The following is a 19,503-nucleotide window of genomic DNA, read 5'->3' on the forward strand; positions in this document are numbered from 1 at the left end:
AACTATGGCCCGGTACGGTGGCTCACGCCTGTAATCCCAGCACTTTGGGAGGCCGAAGCAGGCAGATCACGAGGTCAGGAGAGTGAGAATGTCCTGGCTAACACGGTGAAACCCCATCTCTACTAAAAAATAAATAAATAAATAAATAAATAGCCAGGCACAGTGGCAGGCTCCTGTAGTCGCAGCTACTCGGGAGGCTGAGGCAGGAGAATGGCGTGAACCCGGGAGGTGGAGCTTGCAGTGAGCTGAGATCAGGCCACTGGACTCCAGCCTGGGTGACAGAGCGAGACTCCGTCTCAAAAAAATATATATATATATACATATATATATTTTATATAATATATAAAATATATATTAGTAAATAAAATTAAAAATTAGTATATATATTTAGTATACAAAAGTATACACATATATTATATATACATATATATGTATATATACATATATAATATATAAGTATAAAAATTAAAAATTAGTATATATATTTAGTATATAAAAATATACACATATATATACACATATATATATACACACATATATATAAAAAGATGTTCCACTTCAGTCATAAGAAATTTAAGATACAATCCCACCAAGGCACCATTTTTAATCTCTAAGATCAGTAAAGATTAAAAAATTTAATCCTAGGCCTGGTGCGGTGGCTCACACCTGTAATCCCGGCACTTTGGGAGTCCGAGTGGGGTGGATCACCTGAGGTCAGGAGTTCGAGACCAGCCTGGCCAACATGGTGAAACCCTGTCTCTACTAAAAACACAAAAAATTAGCCGGGCATGGTGGTGCACACCTGTAATTCCAGCTACTCAGGAGGCTGAGGCTTAAGAATTGCTTGAGGCTGGGAGGCAAAGATTGCTATGAGCTGAGATCATGCCACTGTACTCCAGCCCAGGGACTGTCTTGAAAAAAAAAAAAAAAGGGGGGCCTGGCACGTGGCTCCCTCCTAGCACTTTGGGAGGCCAAGGCAGGTGGATCATCTGAAGTCAGGAGTTCAAGACCAGCCTGGCCAACATGGTGAAACCCCATCTCTACTAAAAATACAAAAATTAGCCAGGCGTGGTGGTGTGCACCTGTAATCCCAGCTACTCATGAGGCTGAGGCAGAAGAATCACTTGAACCTGAGAGGCGGAAGTTGCAGTGAGCCGAGGTCACGTCACTACACTCTAGCCTGGGTGACAAAAGAAGACTCCGTCTCAAAAAAAAAAAAAAAAAAAAACTTAATCCTATACTGGTAAAAATGGAAGGGAATGGGCACTCATTCATTGCTGGTAGGTGTAAATTGGAACAATATCTGAGGCAATTAATTTGGTAATATCTGTCAAAATCACAATGCATATAACCATTTATTTTTTATAGAGATGGGGTCTTGCTATGTTGCCCAGGCTGCTGAAATGCAGTGGCTATTCACAGGTTCCATTGTAGTGTACACAGCAAAACTCCGTCTCAATAAATAAATAAATAAAGACTCCATCTCAATAAATAAATAAAGATAGACGCCATAGCCCTCCGAGTACTAAATGACATATATAGTCACACACCACATAACATTTAAGTCAACAGCAAACCACACATATGAACAACGGTCCCTTAGGGTTATAATGAAGCTGAAAAACTCCAACTGCCCAGTGACACTATAGTGGTAATGTCATGGCACAAAGCATTACTCACATGTCTGTGATGATACTGGTATAAACAAACCTAATGTACTGCCCATCAAATAAATGTATAGCACATACAATTATGTACAGTACTAACACTTGACATAGATAATGACTATGTTACTGATTTATGTATTTATTATACTATACTTTTTTTTTTTTGACAGAGTCTCGCTCTGTCACCCAGGCTGGAGTGCAGTAGCACGATGGTCAGGCTGGTCTCAACCTCCTGACCTCAAGTGATCCGCCCACCTCAGCCTCCCAAAGGGCTGAGATTACAGGTGTGAGCCACTGTACCTGGCCAATATACTATATGTTTTATTGTTGTTTTAATTTTATTTAATTGGGAGGCCGAGGCGGGTTGATCACTTGAGGCTAGGAGTTCGACACCAGCCTGGCCAACATGGCGAAAATACACATATGAAAAATACAACAGACAAACCAACCAACCAACCCAGTGACAACAAAACAGGTCTACCCTGGAGTCATACTCTAATTTTTTCTATTTTCCTCTCTTTCTGATCCTTTATCCTACTTTCTTTTTCTTCCTTCTGCTTCTTCTTTATCAAATAGAGGATTGAGTTATTATCATTGATCCATACAAAGTCCTTCTCTCATTTATTTTCTTTAATTCCCACCCCTCATTTCTATACCCCGTCTTCCCATGTGCAACCTTCCTAATATGTTTGATATGCATCTTTTTGTTTGTATGTATTTTTAGAAAATGTTAATTGCTTTGCGTGCAAAAAAATTAATAAAAAAAAGAGAAAAAAAATTTATTTAATTATTTTTTTTGAGACAGAGCCTTGCTCTGTTGCCAAGGCTGGAATGCAGTGACATGACCTCGGCTCACTGCAACCACCACCTCCTGGGTTCAAGCGATTCTCCTGCCTCAACCTCCCAAGTAGCTGCAATTACAGGCCCATGCCACCACACCCAGCTAACTCTTGTATTTTTTAGTAGAGACAGGGTTTCACCATGTTGGCCAGGCTGGTCTCGAACTCCTGACCTCAACTGATCCCCCCACTTCAGCCTCCCCAAGTGGTGGGATTACAGGCGTGAGCCACTGCACCTGGCCAAATGAATTTTTCTTAATAGGAAAAAAACTTAAGGCCAGGTGCGGTGGCTCATGCCTGTAATCCCAGCACTTTGGGAGGCCGAGGTGGGCAGATCACGAGGTCGGATATAGAGACCATCCTGGCCAACATGGTGAAACCCCGTCTCTACTAAAAATACAAAAATTAGCTGGGCGTGGTGGTGTGCACCTGTAATCCCAGCTACTTGGGAGGCTGAGGCAGGAGAATTGCTTGAACCCGGAAGGCAGAGATTGCAGTGAGCTGAGATCGCGCCACTGCACTCCAGCCTGCGCCACTGAGCGAAACTCCGTTTCAAAAAAATAAAAATAAAAAATAAAATAAAAAGAAAAAAAGCAGCCGGGCGCGGTGGCTCACGCCTGTAATCCCAGCACTTTGGGAGGCCAAGGAAGGTGGATCACAAGGTCAGGAGATCGAGACCATCTTTGCTAACAATGGTGAAACCCCGTTTCTACTAAAAATACAAAAAATTAGCCGGGCGCGGAGGCGGGCGCCTGTAGTCCCAGCTACTCGGGAGACTGAGGCAGGAAAATGGCGTGAACCCGGGAGGCGGAGGTTGCAGTGAGCCGAGATTGCGCCACTGCACTCCAGCCTGGGCAACAGAGCAAGACTCTGTCTCAAAAAAAAAAAAAAAAGAAAAAAAGCTTATAGAATAAGGGTATGATGAAAGAAAATATTTTTGTATAGCCATTCAATGTGTTTGCGTTTTAAGTTGTTATTACAAGAGTCAAAAAGCTAAACAAAATTAAAACGTTTATGAAGTTAAAAAGTTACAATAAATTGGGTTAATTTATTATTGAAGGAAAACGTTTCCATAAATTTAGTGTTGCCTAAGTGTGCAGTGTTTACTAAGTCTACAGTGGTGTACAGTATGTACTAGGCCTTCAATTCTACCACCACTCACTCACTAACTCACTTCAAGGCCTGGAATCTCCATTCATGGTAAGTGCCCTACACAGGTATATCACTTTTTATCCTCTCTACTGTATTTTTACTGTACTTGTTCTATGTTTAAATATGTTTCGATACACAAATACCCAAAACTGGGTAACACCTGCATACAGTATTCAATACAGTAACATGTGTACAGATTTGTACCCTAAGAACAACAGGCTATACCACATAGCCTAGGTGTGTAATAGGCTATACCATCTAGGTTTGTGTAAGTACATTCTATGATGTCCACACATAGACAAAATCACCTAATGACACATCTCTCAGAATATATCCTTGCCACAAAGCAATCATGGCTATGCTCTGCAGACTGCTCGATAGCAAACGATGAAAAATACCCTAATCCTCTACCAGTACACAGTGGTCAAATTACAGTACATCAAAGTGTGGAATAACACATAGTCATGAAAATTGGAACACAGTTTTAAAAAAAGCAAACAGGTGGGCAGATCACTTGAGGTCAGGAGTTCGAGAGCAGTTGGGCCAGTGTGGTGAAACCCTGTCTCTACTAAAAATACAAAAATTAGCCAGGCGTGGTGGTGCACACCTGTAGTCCCAGCTACTCAAGAGGCTGAGGTGGGAGAAGTGCTTCAACTCAGGAGGCGGGGGTTGCAGTGAGCCGAAATCGCACCATTGCACTCCAGCCTGGGTGACAGAGTGAACGAGACTCCATCTCAAAAAAAAAAAAAAAGCAAACATGAAAAAAAGCAAGCCCAGTTTCTCAGTCCATTTTGTGTTGCTATAAAAGAATACTTGAGGCTGGGTAATCTACAAAGCAAAAAGGTTTATTTGGCTCACAATTCTAATGGCTGTAAAGTTTATAACTGGGCATCTGCATCTGATGAGGGAATCAGGCTGCTTTCAGTCATGGCAGAAGGTGAATGGGAACCAGTATGCAGCGATCACATGGCAAGAAAGGAAGCAAGGTTGGAGGTGTGCTGGTTCTTTTTAAAAACCAGCTCTCGGCCGGGCGCGGTGGCTCAAGCCTGTAATCCCAGCACTTTGGGAGGCCGAGGCGGGCGGATCACGAGGTCAGGAGATCGAGACCATCCTGGCTAACACGGTGAAACCCCGTCTCTACTAAAAATACAAAAAATTAGCCAAACATGTTGGCGGGCGCCCGTAGTCCCAGCTACTCGGGAGGCTGAGGCAGGAGAATGGCGTGAACCCGGGAGGCGGAGCTTGCAGTGAGCCGAGATCGCGCCACTGCACTCCCGCCTGGGGGACAGAGCAAGACTCCGTCTCAAAAAAAAAAAAAAAAAAAAAAAACCATCTCTCTAGGGAACTAACAAAGTGAGAAGTCACGTCTACTCCAGGGAGGGCATTAATTTAATCCATTCAAGAGGAATCTTCTCCCATGACCCAACCATTTCCCATTAGGCCCCACCTCCAACACTGGGGATCAAATCTCAACACGAGTTTGGAGGGCACAACATCCAAACCACGGCACGCAGGAAAAGGGCTATAGTGTACCCAAAGTCTTCAAAAGATGAACCTGTCTCTTGGGTGTATAAGAAGACATTCTAAGGGGTACACAGAAACATAGGTTTAAGATCAACACTCACATGCTCCTACTGATCTGCCTGAGAACTAGCACAAGCTCAAGGCATCAGATTGATCTCTTCTCATCTCTACTTCTCACAACTGCCCTTCTCTTATATACAGGCATCTCCTCTGAACCACCCTAAATCTTACTGCAGAACTTAGGTGAAACATGGAGAGTAAAAACCTCCAGGATACCAAACAAAGGGACCATTGGTGACAAAAGAGAAATACAATACAGGTCTCTGAGAAGCCTCTAACCCAGATATCAAAAAGTTTCACAGTCGGGTTTTGTGTCCTATACATACTTCAGCCTGGGCAACATGGTGAAACTTGCCTCTACTAAAAATACAAAAATTAGCCAGGCATGGTGGCATATATACCTGTAATCCCAACTACTCCAGAAGCTGAGGTGGGAGAATCGTTTGAACCCGGGAGGCAGAGGTTGCAGTGAGCCAAGATGGCACCACTGCACTCCAGCCTGGGTGAAAGAGCAAGACTCCGTCTCAAAGAAACAAAAATCCAAAAAGAGGTGGTTACCTTACAGATGTACAGTACTCATTTATTAAAATTGGAAAAAAGGAGTCAGACTTTCTGGCAGAAAGTCAGTGTTATTTATTTAGCTGCCTGGTTTGTCAGGGAAGACTGGCTTTGCCATTAAGGTTACTGGTGTTAATTTTCCACAACTAAACAAATTAAATCCACAGTTCCAACAATTAGATGAAAATATATTTAAATAGTTTATAATTATATTAAAATTTGCATCATGTATTTAAATACATATTTAAGTATGTACATGATCTAAGAGTTAAACATTTACTGGACATAAATTTAAAATACAAAGGTATATTTTAATGAACATTACTTCATTACTTCAACTTTCCCAAAGCTTTGAGTATACTGGTTGAAATAAGGTACCTATGATAGTTTTATGTGTCAAACTATCTAAACTATAGTACCTAGTTATTCAATCAAAATCTGACTTAGATAATGTTATGAAAATATTTTGTAGATACGAGTAACATCAGCTGACTTGAAGTTAAGAAGACTGGCCTCCATAATCAGGGTGGGCCTCATCCAATCAGTAAAAGGCCCTAAGTGCAAAACTAAGGCTTCCCTGAAGAAGAAATGTCTACCTAACAGACAGCCCCCCTGTGGATTTCAGACTTGCCTAGCCAGCCCCAGCAATTATGTAAGCCAGTTCCTTGCAAAAAAAAATCTCTTTATATGTATATAAACCTGTTGAAAATTTTATATAGCATATATATATTTATAATACATACATGTATATACATGCATACATATGTGTCTGTATATTTATACACATATGTAATCTCCATCTGGTTCTCTTTCTCCGGTAAAACACTAATTGATACACCTATAGGGATAGGTGAATAGTAAGAAGTATAATTAATAATCTTTTGTTAGGTCTCAGTAAAACCTTTTTACTTTGCTTCTCAGAAAATGAGAATGCAAAGGGCCCTAATGACTTGTTAAAAAACCTAAATCTCTTCTATGTCTGCTGGTTTCAAATTATCTGCTTCTAGCAAAACTGAAAGAGGACCTAATTGAATTGTCAGCTGCTAAATCATTGAAAATCCTTTATTGTCAACGACTGCTATATGCTTTTTCAAACACAGTTGAGAAGAACAAAGAACTGAGACCCTTATAAGCTCTAAGGGCAGAGATTTCGGTAGCTTTGTTCACCACTCATCACCAGTACTTAGTAGAATGTCCAGTACACAGCAGGAGCTCAAAATACATTTGGTAAATGAATACATAAGTAAAACTCCACCATTCTGATCTACTTACTTACATGTAAAAATTTTGTTAGAATCTACATGCATATAAATCAAACAGGAGGAACAGAATGAAAGCTAAACCTGTCTCATTCTAGCAATGAGGTATATTATTTCAAGGATTCATTAAGCTAATTGGAGTGAGAGGAAGCCCCACTAAGCTTAATATTTCCTATGAAAATGTCACACTTTTAGTTTTACTAATTATCAAAAATTTTACAATGTATACTATTATTATAAAAATCCAAAGAAAAATGTTAAGACTCTGAGCCTTATGAACTCATAATGTAAATAGTTTTACATTTTAATTTACATATGCATTTCTGTTGCAGTGACTCACAAGATGATTAATACAATTTGCAAGCATAAAAAACATTAGCTTAGTACACCAGGCACACCTGTTACCCCAGCACCTTAGGAAGCCAAGGTGGGCAGATCACTTGAGGCCAGGAATTCAAGACCAATCTGGCCAACATAGCAAAAACCCATCTCTACAAAAAATGCAAAAATTAGCTGGGTGTGGTGGGGCACGCCTGTGATCCCAGCCACTAGGGTGGCTGAAGCAGGAGAATCACTTGAATCCCTACCTCGAGGCAGAGGTTTCAGTGAGCTGAGACTGTGTCACTGCACTCCAGCCTGGGTGACAGAGTCAGACTGTCTCAAAAAAACAAATAAATGCCGGGCGTGGTGGCTCACACTTGTAATCCCAGCACTTTGGGAGGCCGAGGCGGGCGGATCACGAGGTCAGGAGATCGAGACCACGGTGAAACCCAGTCTCTACTAAAAATACAAAAAAAAATTAGCCGGGCGTGGTGGCGGGCGCCTGTAGTCCCAGCTGAGGCAGGAGAATGGCGTGAACCCGCGAGGCGGAGCTTGCAGTGAGCCGAGATCGCGCCACTGCACTCCAGCCTGGGCGACAGAGCGAGACTCCGTCTCAAAAAAAAAAAAAAAAAAAAAAAAACAAATAAATGAATAAATAAAGGAAGGGAAAATCAAGAGAAAAAAAACAGAGAAAACATTCTAATCTGCTACCATTTTTGAAAAAAAAAAAATGTTGCAGAGGAAAGAACGTGTGTATACATTTTTGTATGTATTTTCTTTCATACACAAGAATTCTCACTGGAAAAGACACCAGAAGCTAGTAATAATAATGACTTGTCGGGGAGAACTGGGTTTTAAGGGGTCCTGATATAGGGAGTTTTTACACTGAATACATTTTTGTATCTTTTAAATGTTTGCTCATTCAAATGTTAACTTATATTTTGGGAGGTAGGGTCTTGTTCTGTTACTCAGGCTGGAGTGCAGTGGCGCAATCATGGCTTACTGCAGCCTCAACCTCCAGCGATCTGTATTAATGTTTTATTTTTTATTTTACTTTTTTTTTTTTGAGATAGAGTCTCACTGTGTCACCCAGGCTGGAGTGCAGTGACACGATCTTGGCTCACTGCAACCTCCGCCTCCTGGGTTCAAGGCATTCTCCTGCCTCGGCCTCCTGAGTAGCTAGGATAACAGGCACCTGCCACCACGCCTGACTAATTTTTGCATTTTTTTTTTTTTTTTTGAGATGGAGTCTCGCTGTGTCACCAGGCTGGAGTGCAGTGGCACGATCTCAGCTCACTGCAACCTCCACCTCCCGGGTTCAAGCTATTCTCTTGCCTCAGTCTCCTCAGTAGCTGGCACTACAGGCACATGCCACCATACCCAGCTAATTTTTGTATTTTTAGTAGATACGGGGTTCCACCATGTTGGCCAGGATGGTCTTGATCTTCTGACTTCATGATCCGCCCACCTCAGCCTCCCAAAGTGCTGGCATTACAGGCGTGAGCCACCATGCCCAGCCAATTTTTGTATTTTTCCTAGAGATGGGTTTTTGCCATATTGGTCCTGGCCTCAAGTGATCTACCCATCTCGGGCCCCCAAAGTGCTGCAAGCCAAAGTGCTGGGAGCCACGGTGCCCAGCCAACGATCTGTGTGTGTGTGTGTGTGTGTGTGTGTGTGTGTGTGTGTGTGTGTGTGTGTTTTCCTTCCTTGTACCGGTTTTTTGAAATTTCCTTTTTTTTTTTTTTTCACTTTTAGATATGAGGTCTCGCTGTGTTGCCCAGGCTAGTCTCCAACTCCTGGACTCAAGTGGTCCTCCTGCCTTGGCCTCCAAAAGTGCTTGGATTACAGGTGTAAGCCACTGCCCCTGGCCTAAATTTTCTTTTTTTTTTTTTTTTTTTGAGACAGAGTTTCGCTCCTGTTGCCCAGGCTGGAGCACAATGGTACAATCTCAGCTCACTACAACCTCCACCTTCTGGGTTCAAGCAATTCTGCCTCAGCCTCCCAAGCAGCTGGAATTACAGGTGTGTGCTGCCATGCCCAGTTAATTTTGCATTCTTAGTAGACACAGGGTTTCACCATGTTGGTCAGGCCAAACTCCTGACCTCCAGTGATCCACCTGCCTCAGCCTCCCAAAGTGCTGGGATTAGAGGCATGAGCCACTGCTCCTGGCCCTAAATTTTCTTTTTATTTGTCAGGAAGTTATTCATCTTGTTTATAATTTTTGTTTTTTTAAAGAGACACAGGTATCACTCTATTGCCCAGGCTGGAATGCAATTGCTCAATCATAGCTCATTCCAACCTTGAAATACCGGACTCAAGTGATTCTCCTATCTCACCCTCCTTTGTAGGTAGAACTGTAATTATATATAACCAAATAAATAAAATAAGATACAGGATGGGGCTGCGCAAAGTGGCTCATGCCTCTAATCCGAGCACTTTGGGAGGCCAAGGCAGGTGGATCACTTGAAGTCAGAAGTTCGAGACCATCCTGGCCAACACGGCGAAACCCGGTCCCTACAAAAATACAAAAATTAACCAGGCGTGGTGGCGTGCACCTGTAGCTCCAGCTACTCAGAAGGCTGAGGCAGGCGAATCACTTGAACCCGTGAGGCGGAGGTTGCAGTGAGCCGAGATTGCACCACTGCACTCCAGCCTGGGCGACAGAGTGAGACTGTCTCAAAAAAAAAAAAAAAAAAGAAAGAAAAAAAGAATCATTTGGTCTTTCATATTGTTACTGAACTCAACTTACAATGTTTTTCTTTTTAATAATTTCCCCTTTTCAGCCAGGCACGGTGGCTCACGCCTGTAATCCCAGCACTTTGGGAGGCCGAGGTGGGCAGACCACCTGAGGTTGGGAGTTCGAGACCAGCCTGACCAATATGGAGAAACCCCACCTCTACTAAAAATACAAAACTAGCCGGTTGTGGAGGCACATGCCTGTAATCCCAGCTGCTCGGGAGGCTGAGGCAGGGAATTGGTTGAACCCAGGAGGCGGAGGTTGCGGTGAGACGGAGATCGCGCCATTGCACTCCAGCCTGGGCAACAAGAGCGAAACTCCGTCTCAAAAAAATAATAATAATTATTATTTGATTATCATGTAATCAAAGCTACTCAGGAGGCTGAGACAGGAGAATCACTTGAATACAGGAGGTGGAGGTTGCAGTGAGCCGAGATTGTGCCACTGCACTCAAGCCTAGGCGACGAGGCGAAACTCTGTCTCAGAAAAAAAAAAAAAAAAATCTTATCGCTTCTGGACTTACTTTCTAGGTATCTTGATCCATTTTGTTTCCCCCAAGAGAAAGGGTCTCCCTTTGTCACCCAGGGTGGAGTGCGAACACACCCAGGCTGTGGCGCGAACACAGCTCACTGCAGCCTCAATCTCCTGGGCTCAAGCAATCCTCCTGCCTCAGTCTCCTGAGTAACTGGGACCAGAGCTGTGTGCCACCACACCCAGCTAATCTTTTCTTTTTGTTGTTGTTGAAATGGGGTATTCCTGTGCTGTCCAGGCTGTTATCTAATTCCTGGGCTCATGTAATCATCCTGCCTCAGCCTCCCAAAGTGCTGGGTTTATGTAATTTTTTATTCAACTATGGGCAACAGAGCGAGACTCCATCCCAAAAAATAAAAATAAAATACACTGAAGTCTCCAACTTACTATTAAATGGCTCAGAAAATAATATATGTATGTTTGCATTATACATAGAATGATAAGGCCAATAGGGCAAAATGTTAGCAACCCTTGAATCTGAGTAAATGGCATGGAGAGTTCCTTATACACTTGGACACTTTAAGTTTGAAAGACGTTATGACCTTTTAGAAGTAAGTACTGAAATATTTACAGATAAAAAGGTAAGGCTTTTTTGACATGCTTCAAAATAATGGGCTAGCGAGTAGGGGTCTAGATGAATCACAATTGATCATGTGTGGATTACTGTTAATACATAGTGATGGAAACACCAGGCATATTGTATTCTTCTCTGCTTGTACATGATGAAAGTTTTCTGTAATAAAAAGTTTGTTTTTTTTTTTAAGAGTCCGTAAGCTGGGCACAGTGGCTCACACCTGTAATCCAGCACTTTGGGAGGCAGAGGTGGGCGGATCACCTGAGGTAGGGAGTTCGAGACCAGCCTGACCAATACCAATACAAAGAAACCCCGTCTCTACTAAAAATATAAAATTAGTCGGGCATGGTGGCGCATGCCTGTACTTCCAACTACTCAGGGGGCTGAGGCAGAAGAATCGCTTGAACCTGGGAGGTGGAGGTTACGCTGAGCTGAGATCACGTGCCACTGCACTCCAGCCTGGGCAACAAGAGCGAAACTCCATCTCAAAAAAAAAAAAAGAGTCCATAACGGCCAGGCGCAGTGGCTCACACCTGTAATCATGGCACTTTGGGAGGCCAAGGCAGGAGGATCACTTGAGAGCCCAGGAGTTGGAGACCAGCCTGGCCAACATGGCAAAACCCCATCTCCACTAAAAATACAAAAATTAGCCAGGCGTGGAGGCATGCGCCTGTACTCTCAGCTATTCGGGAGGCTGAGGCATGAGAATTGCTTGAACCAGGGAGGCTGCAGTGAGACATGATTGTGCCACTGCACTCCAGCCTGGGCAATAGAGGAAGACTCTATCTCAAAAAATAAAAAAGAGCCCATAATGAGAAGAGTTTTTTAAATGGAAAAACTAAAGTTCAGGAAAATTAAGTGGCATCCACACTCAGGACTCCAGTTTTGAACTCATTCTAATAACACTTTCTCCATTAATCCTCCCCTAAAAAACTCCTCATAAAACATGAATTCTTCAGACAACTTTATGTGCTCTCTGCACCTCATGTTTTAGTCAATACCAACAGAAATACAGTAAGATACATCTAACTCCACCATTCCCGGATATATAGTTGCCTTTGAAAGTAACATCAACAAATAATGTACATAGAAGTAATCCTTCTAAACAGATAAATATACATAGAAGTAATCCACCCACAGGGATAATCTACAAATTGCTGGGTAGGTAGAAAACAAACCATCTGACATTTATTACACACCCATTATGAGTTGTTCCTTATGTCATAATCCTCACATCAACATGGGTGTCATTTTTCTCTCCGTTTTTTGGTGGTAAAATATATCTATAACATAAAATGAAGTAATTTCTCTACTCTCTATTTTACAGATGCGAAAAAATAGAAATCACTACGAAGTTATGAAATTTTCCTATGTCAAGCAGGAAAACAGCCAACCAGAATCTGAACCCAGGTCTTTCTTTAAAATGCGTGGTGAGGGTGGGAAGCAGCAGGGGAAAAAATGAAAGAAAAAATGCGTGATGGCTACTACATCATTTGCTTGATGCTAAGTTCCTTTAAATTTATTTTCTGTGGCCGGGCGCGGTGGCTCACGCTTGTAATCCCAGCACTTTGGGAGGCCGAGGTGGGCGGATCACGAGGTCAGGGGATCGAGACCATGGTGAAACCCCGTCTCTACTAAAAATACAAAAAATTAGCCGGGCGTGGTGGCGGGCGCCTGTAGTCCCAGCTACTCGGAGAGGCTGAGGCAGGAGAATGGCGTGAACCCAGGAGGCGGAGCTTGCAGTGAGCCGAGATTGAGCCACTGCACTCCAGCCTGGGTGAAAAAGCGAGACTCCGTCTCAAAAAAAAAATAAAATAAAATAAAAAATAAATTTATTTTCTACACGTTAATACCAACAGGCTAATCAATTATGAAGAAATTAATTTTCTACATACGCAATCCTAAAATAGACAGGACCAAGATGCTGTCATGCTGAGACTCTCCAGTCAGCAGATGCTCTACCAACAGTGAGCAGACCCCCTAAAAATCATTTCCTCTCACTACTTTTGCAGCAATAATTTTTTTTAAAATAGAGTCAGAGTCTTGCTAAGTTGGCCAGGCTTATCTCGAACTCCTACCCTCAAGCAATCCTCCCAACTTGGTCTCCCTAAATGGTGAGATTACAAGCGTGAGCCACCACTCCTGGCCAAGATACTGCTTTTTGGAATAACATACTAATCAGGTATTTTGGTTATAGCAAAAATCTATAAATTTAATATATTAAAGTATATATGCAAACTTGTTTGGATTTTATTCACCATTTACAACATAAACTTTAAAAAGGTAAAATATCTCAGGCCAGGCGCAGTGGCTAACGCTTGTAATCCCAGCACTTTGGGAGGCCAAGGCAGGCAGATCACGAGGTCAGGAGATCGAGACCATCCTGGCTAACGTGGTGAAACCCCGTCTCTACTGAAAATACAAAAAAATTAGCCGGGGGTAGTGGCGGGCGCCTGTAGTCCCAGCTTCTCAGGAGGCTGAGGCAGGAGAATGGTGTGAACCTGGGAGGCAGAGCTTGCAGTGAGCCGAGATGGCGCCACTGCACTCCAGCCTGGGCGACACAGCAAGACTCTGTCTCAAAAAAAAAAGATAAAATATCTCATATTGCCGACCACGGTGGCTCATGCCTGTAATCCCAGCATTTTGAAAGGCAGAGGCGGGCAGATCACCTGAGGTTGGGAGTTTGAGACCAGCCTATCCCGTCTCTACTAAAAATACAAAATTAGCCAGGCATAGTGGCACATGCCTGTAATCCCAGCTACTCGGGAGGCTGAGGCAGGAGAATCGCTTGAAGCTGGGAAGCAGAGGTTACAGTGAGCTGAGATCATGTCATTACACTGTAATCCCAGCACTTTGGCAGGCTGAAGTGGGCAGATCGTGAGGTCAGGAGTTCCAGACCACCCTGACCAACATGGTGAAACCCTGTCTCTGCTAAAAATACAAAAATTAGCTGGGTGTGGTGGCGCCCACCTCTAATCCCAGCTACCCAGGAGGCTGAGGCAGGAGAATCACTTGAACCCAGAAGGCGGAGGTTGCAGTGAGCCAAGATGGCACCACTGCACTCCAGCCTGGGTGACAGAGCAAGACTCAACCTCAAAATAAATAAATAAATAAATAAAATTAATAAAATAATAAAACCTGCACATCCTGCACATGTACCCCTGAACTGAAAAGATGGGGGGGGGGGCGGGGGGAATGTGGCTGGGCATGGTGGCTCACACCAATAATCCCAGCACTTTGGAAAGCCGAGGCAGGAGGATCACTTGAGCCCAAGAGTTCCAGACCAGCCTGAGAAACATAGGGAGACTCTATCTCTGTAATACGTTTTTTTTTAAATTAGTCTGGTGTCATGGTGCACACCTGTGGACCCAGCTACTCTGGAGGCTGAGGTGAGGGTATTGCTTGAGCCTGGGACGTCGAGGCTGCAGTGAGCCATGATTGCGCCACTGCACTCTCCAGCCTGGGCAACAGAGCAAGACCTAGTCCCCTCGCCAAAAAAACTAAGTATTATTCAGTTGTTTTAGCAGTGAGAAAACATCCTCCAAAACAGTGAAGTATAAATTTCCTCCTATCTGTATCCTCACAAAACCACCAATGGGCCAGGCCCAGTAGCTCATGCACGTAATCCCAGCTCTTTGAGATGCCAAGGTGAGAGATTACTTGAAGCCTAGGGTTCAAGACCAGCCTGGGCAACATAGCAAGACTCCATCTCTATTCAAAGGAAAAATCCACCACTGAAAACAGGAGATGGCAAGACACAGCCCAGATCCTTTGCTAAAGCCTATTTACAAAGGCTTCTATGTCAACACTTTCACCAATTAATGAATGTGATGCAACCTAAAAAACCATATACTAGGCCAGGCCTGGTCGCTCACACCTGTAATCCCAGTACTTTGCAAGGATGAAGCAGGAGATTTTGAGGCTGCAGTGAGCCATGATCACACCACTGCACTCCAGCCTGGGTGACAGTGCAAACTTTGTCTCCGAAAAAAAAAATATATATATATCTATATAGATATATAGATATATATATAAAATTACATACACATATATATACACATATACACTAAAACCAAACACCAATGTTTGGTTTCAGTTAGTATCACTTATTTTACTCCCATCAAAACTACAAGGAAGATAAATGGACAAGCAAAAGGCTTCAGGTAAGAAAAAGCATGTTTTGTTTCCACCTCATCATAAAAAACACAAAACTTAAACATTTTTTTAATCAGAGAAAAACAACTTACTAGCATGCTTATCTGCGAGCATTATAAGTGTGTTGGAAATATCACGTCGTCTATAAAAGCATACTACTTTTGCTTCCACGTTGCCACTTGCAGTCTAAGAGATAAGAAAAATAAAAGTCATTTGTACTGAATATTAGAGTCAAATAATTTATAAAACGAAACTACATACAGCACAATTATATGATCATGCTCATTAACACTGGTGCCAACCCCAACTGCAGGATAACCACAGAGCTAAAAAATTCAAATAAGGATGAGCAACATTTGTTCTGCTTCCAAGCACAACTGGAATGTCAAACATATAATAACATTGGCATTAATTAAACTAAACTGATTAGACTGCTTTAATGATTAAAGCCAGACATAGTTAACACTGATTAGCTTTAAGAAACTAATCCCCCCACTGCTTCAATTAACTAGCCTTAAAAAAAAAAAGAAAGAAAGAAAAAGAAACTAATCCCCCCAATTTTTAAAGCCACAACTGACGGAAATAATTTATTTTAGTCATTTAAACACACCCCGTCCAAACCCATTCCCAGAAAGCACTAGCTAAGTGTAAAATCACCAAGCCCTCCCCTAAGTATCCCATGTTCCATGGACAGTGAAGCTCTGCAGGTGGGAAGCAGCCATCATGCAGAACAGACCAGGTGACCTGGAAAAGCATTCTCTAGCCCAAGGAAGTCTACAAATCTCTAAGAGTCAATATTCTAAGCAGTACTTAGTTTACCTTCACATCTAAAAATATTAAAAACCTTGAGTTATGAACACTGAAACTCTCATTTCTTTTTGGCTACAGTCTACCATGCAATCAATATTCAGTTAGGTTCTTCCAAAGTATGATGGCTTAAAAAAAAAAAAATTGTTATGCTGTCATTTACTGCAGCTGGGGCCCAGGCTCCTGCTCTCCTATTCTCTAGAATCCTGAGAGCTCTCAAGAAGGTCAATCACTCATTACAAAGTTCCCTGTAAAAACACATAGATTATAATAAAATGCTATTGTGATTTCCATTTTCAAACAAATGTGAGAACAAATTTTCAGAAATTTCTCCGGCCTTACAGATATACTCAAATACAAAGAAGAATATAAGTGCTGCAGTAAATTTGTCAATTTTATGAAGTTCAGCAGCAGTATTTTAGATAAAGAAATAGTCCTGTGGAAACAGTGCCCCTTAAAACTGAAATCATATTAAATTTCTAACCAAAGTGCTTCTATATTTCATAATATTGTGATCAAATACATTCTCCAGAAGTAATGATCCAGCAATCTGCTAAATGAACAGGCCAAGATTTCCATGTAAATAAAATAAAATCTATCAATGACTTCAAATATAAGCTCTTAGTCATTTCTGTCTTTTTGAGATATGCCTTGAAACTGTTGCTTTGGATTTTCAACGTGATTTTTGTCTCTTCTTGAGACATTAAAAATCCAGGCCAGGTGCGGTGGCTCACGCCTGTAATCCCAACACTTTGGGAGTCCAAGGTGGGCAGATCACAAGGTCAGGAGTTCTAGACCAGCCTGGCCAACATAGTAAAACCCCGTCTCTACTAAAAATACAAAAATTAGCCGGGTGTGGTGGCACACACCTGTAGTCCCAGCTACTCGGGAGGCTGAGGCAGGAGAATCGCTTGAACCTGGGAGGTGGAGGTTGCAGTGAGCCAGGCTGCTCTCCAGCCTGGGTGAGAGTGACAATCCGTCTCAAAAAAAAAAAAAAAAAAAAATCCAAATCAACAGTTTCAAGGCATATTTTTTTCTGCCTCACTAGTGAGTTCCTCCAATAGGGATGCTATACAAAGCTAATTAAATTCTTATTTAAACCTGCTTATGGGGCGGGGAGCATAGTTCAAAATAAATAGTCTCTTCTTGACCATGCACTCACTTGGCTACTAGGTAGCTTACAGCTACCATATTCCTCTTCCCCTCTATAAACACACCCTCTCCAGCATTCTTCTGAAGCATGGTTACTCATGGGTCTACAGCCCAGTGTCAGTCTGCAACTCTTAATGGCATTTAATGAAATGAGTACAGGGTTTGAGACTAAGTGCATTACAGCAATTAAGAGTTCATTTATATATATTTTGTTGTTGTTGTTTGTTTGTTTTGTTTTTTGTTTTTTGTTTTTAGATGGAGTACCATTCTGTTGCCAGGCTTGAGTGCAGTGGCACAATCTCGGCTCACTGCAACCTCCGACTCCCTGGTTCAAGTGATCCCCCTGCTCCAGCCTCCCAAGTAGCCTTTTTTTCCTAGCTTATCAATCAGAACAAAGTAAGTATTTTCAGTTTAGAGGTGGTTTTGTTTTGGTTTTTTTGTTTGTTTGTTGAGATGGAGTTTCACTGTTGCCCAGGCTGGAGTGCAATGGCATGATCTCAGCTCACTGCAACTTCCGCCTCATGGGTTCAAGCGATTCTCCTGCCTCAGCCTCCCGAGTAGCTGGGATTACAGGCATGCACCACCACGCCCAGCTAATTTTGTACTTTTAGTAGAGACAGGGTTTCACCACATTGGCCAGGCTGGTCTCAAACTTCTCTAAGGTGATCCACCCACTTCGGCCTCCCAAAGTCCTGGGATTACAGGCGTGCGCCACCGCATTTGGCCTTGTTTTGGTTTTTTTCAGAGATGGTGGGTCTTATTATGTTGCACAGGCTGGTCTCAAACCCACAGGCTCAAGCAATCCTCCTGCCTCAGCCTCTCGAGCAGCTGGGACTACAGGCCTGAGCCACCATGCCTGTCTTCAAGTATTTTTAAATCACTATTTGGATTTTCCCATCATGTTAACTTTCCCTACCTAGCCAATTTCACCTCTGATCTTCCCAGGGCCTTTATCTAGAACACTCCTGTGGCCTCTCTTCCAATGGTTCCCTCTTCCTCATCCTTTAGGCCTCAACTTCAATGTCCTGTCCCACCCTACCTAAAGGAAATGACCTGTCATTCTCTATGTCAAGGTTCTTGCCTTCTTAGAAGTTAATACAATTCACTACTATTACTATTTTCTTTATGCCCATCAACTTGTCTTTCTGGGTGTCTCCCTCATGAGAATGTAGACCCTGTATGGATAGAGACCATGTCCATCTTGTTCACATTCTATCTCTGAGCCTAGCATAGTGCCTGGTACATAACAGGTACTCAATAATATTTGCTTAATGAATTATCTAAAATAAGGTGTCTTTTTCACATCCCTTCAGAAATAAAGACCCTATGTAAATATTTCAATTAGCCATTCAAACTACCATTTTGTGAAATTACAAAGAATCCCATCTCTCACAACACAACCCCAGCCCCAGAGACTCACTATTACATAGATGACTCTGTGCTGACAACAGGTAGGGGGAGGGAGGAGGTGAGGATGGAGGAGGGGGACATTTCAGAAGTGAATGGCAATGAAAGGATAAAGGAGCGTGAAATAATCTATGTTCACCTAGATGTGCAACCCAATCATTTAGCTACTATGTGCCTCAAGACAACAAGGCATGATTTAGCTACCTTAAGGTGTAAGGTTCTGTGAGGCTCAAAAGGGTAACAAATGTGAATCCTGGGTTAGGTTTCCAGAGCACCATGCTGTGACATTTCCTTTTTTTTTTTTTCTCGGAGACGTAGTCTCGCGCTCTCACCCAGGCTGGAGTGCAGTGGCGCAATCTCGGCTCACTGCAAGCTCCGCCTCCCGGGTTCACGCCATTCTCCTGCCTCAGCCTCTCCGAGTAGCTGGGACTACAGGCGCCCACCACCACGCTCGGCTAATTTTTTGTATTTTTAGTAGAGACGGGGTTTCACCGTGGTCTCGATCTCCTGATCTCGTGATCCGCCCGCCTCGGCCTCCCAAAGTGCTGGGATTACAAGCGTGAGCCACCGCGCCCGGCCGACATTTCTAAACTTAGCACAGCTACAATTTTACTTTTACTTGTGGGACTATATGGTTGATGTCTGTCTCCACTAGACCTGTTTTTTATCACCCTTGCATTCTCACTGTCTAAAAGTACCTGGCTGGTAGAAGGTCCCCAATATTATTTGTAAAATGAATGAATCAAAGCAGTTTGTAAAT

The 19,503-nt window shown here is 42.7% G+C and overlaps 1 protein-coding gene across 11 annotated transcripts in view; it reads right to left on the reverse strand.

Annotated features, from left to right (window-relative positions):
• MTA3 (metastasis associated 1 family member 3) overlaps positions 1-19,503 on the reverse strand; it is a 271,716-nt gene that overhangs the window by 148,728 nt on the left and 103,485 nt on the right. For all 11 annotated transcript variants that reach the window (XR_004026930.1, XM_030799376.1, XM_030799379.1 and 8 more), the window contains exon 3: positions 15,470-15,563. Coding sequence is in view for 10 of the 11 variants with exons in the window: in XM_030799376.1 (XP_030655236.1) it covers positions 15,470-15,563 (94 nt within the window). In the remaining variant the exon portion in view is untranslated. The remainder of the gene's footprint in view (positions 1-15,469; positions 15,564-19,503) is intronic.

Source organism: Nomascus leucogenys, chromosome 19, assembly GCF_006542625.1.
Source record: "Nomascus leucogenys isolate Asia chromosome 19, Asia_NLE_v1, whole genome shotgun sequence".
NCBI lineage: Eukaryota > Metazoa > Chordata > Mammalia > Primates > Hylobatidae > Nomascus > Nomascus leucogenys.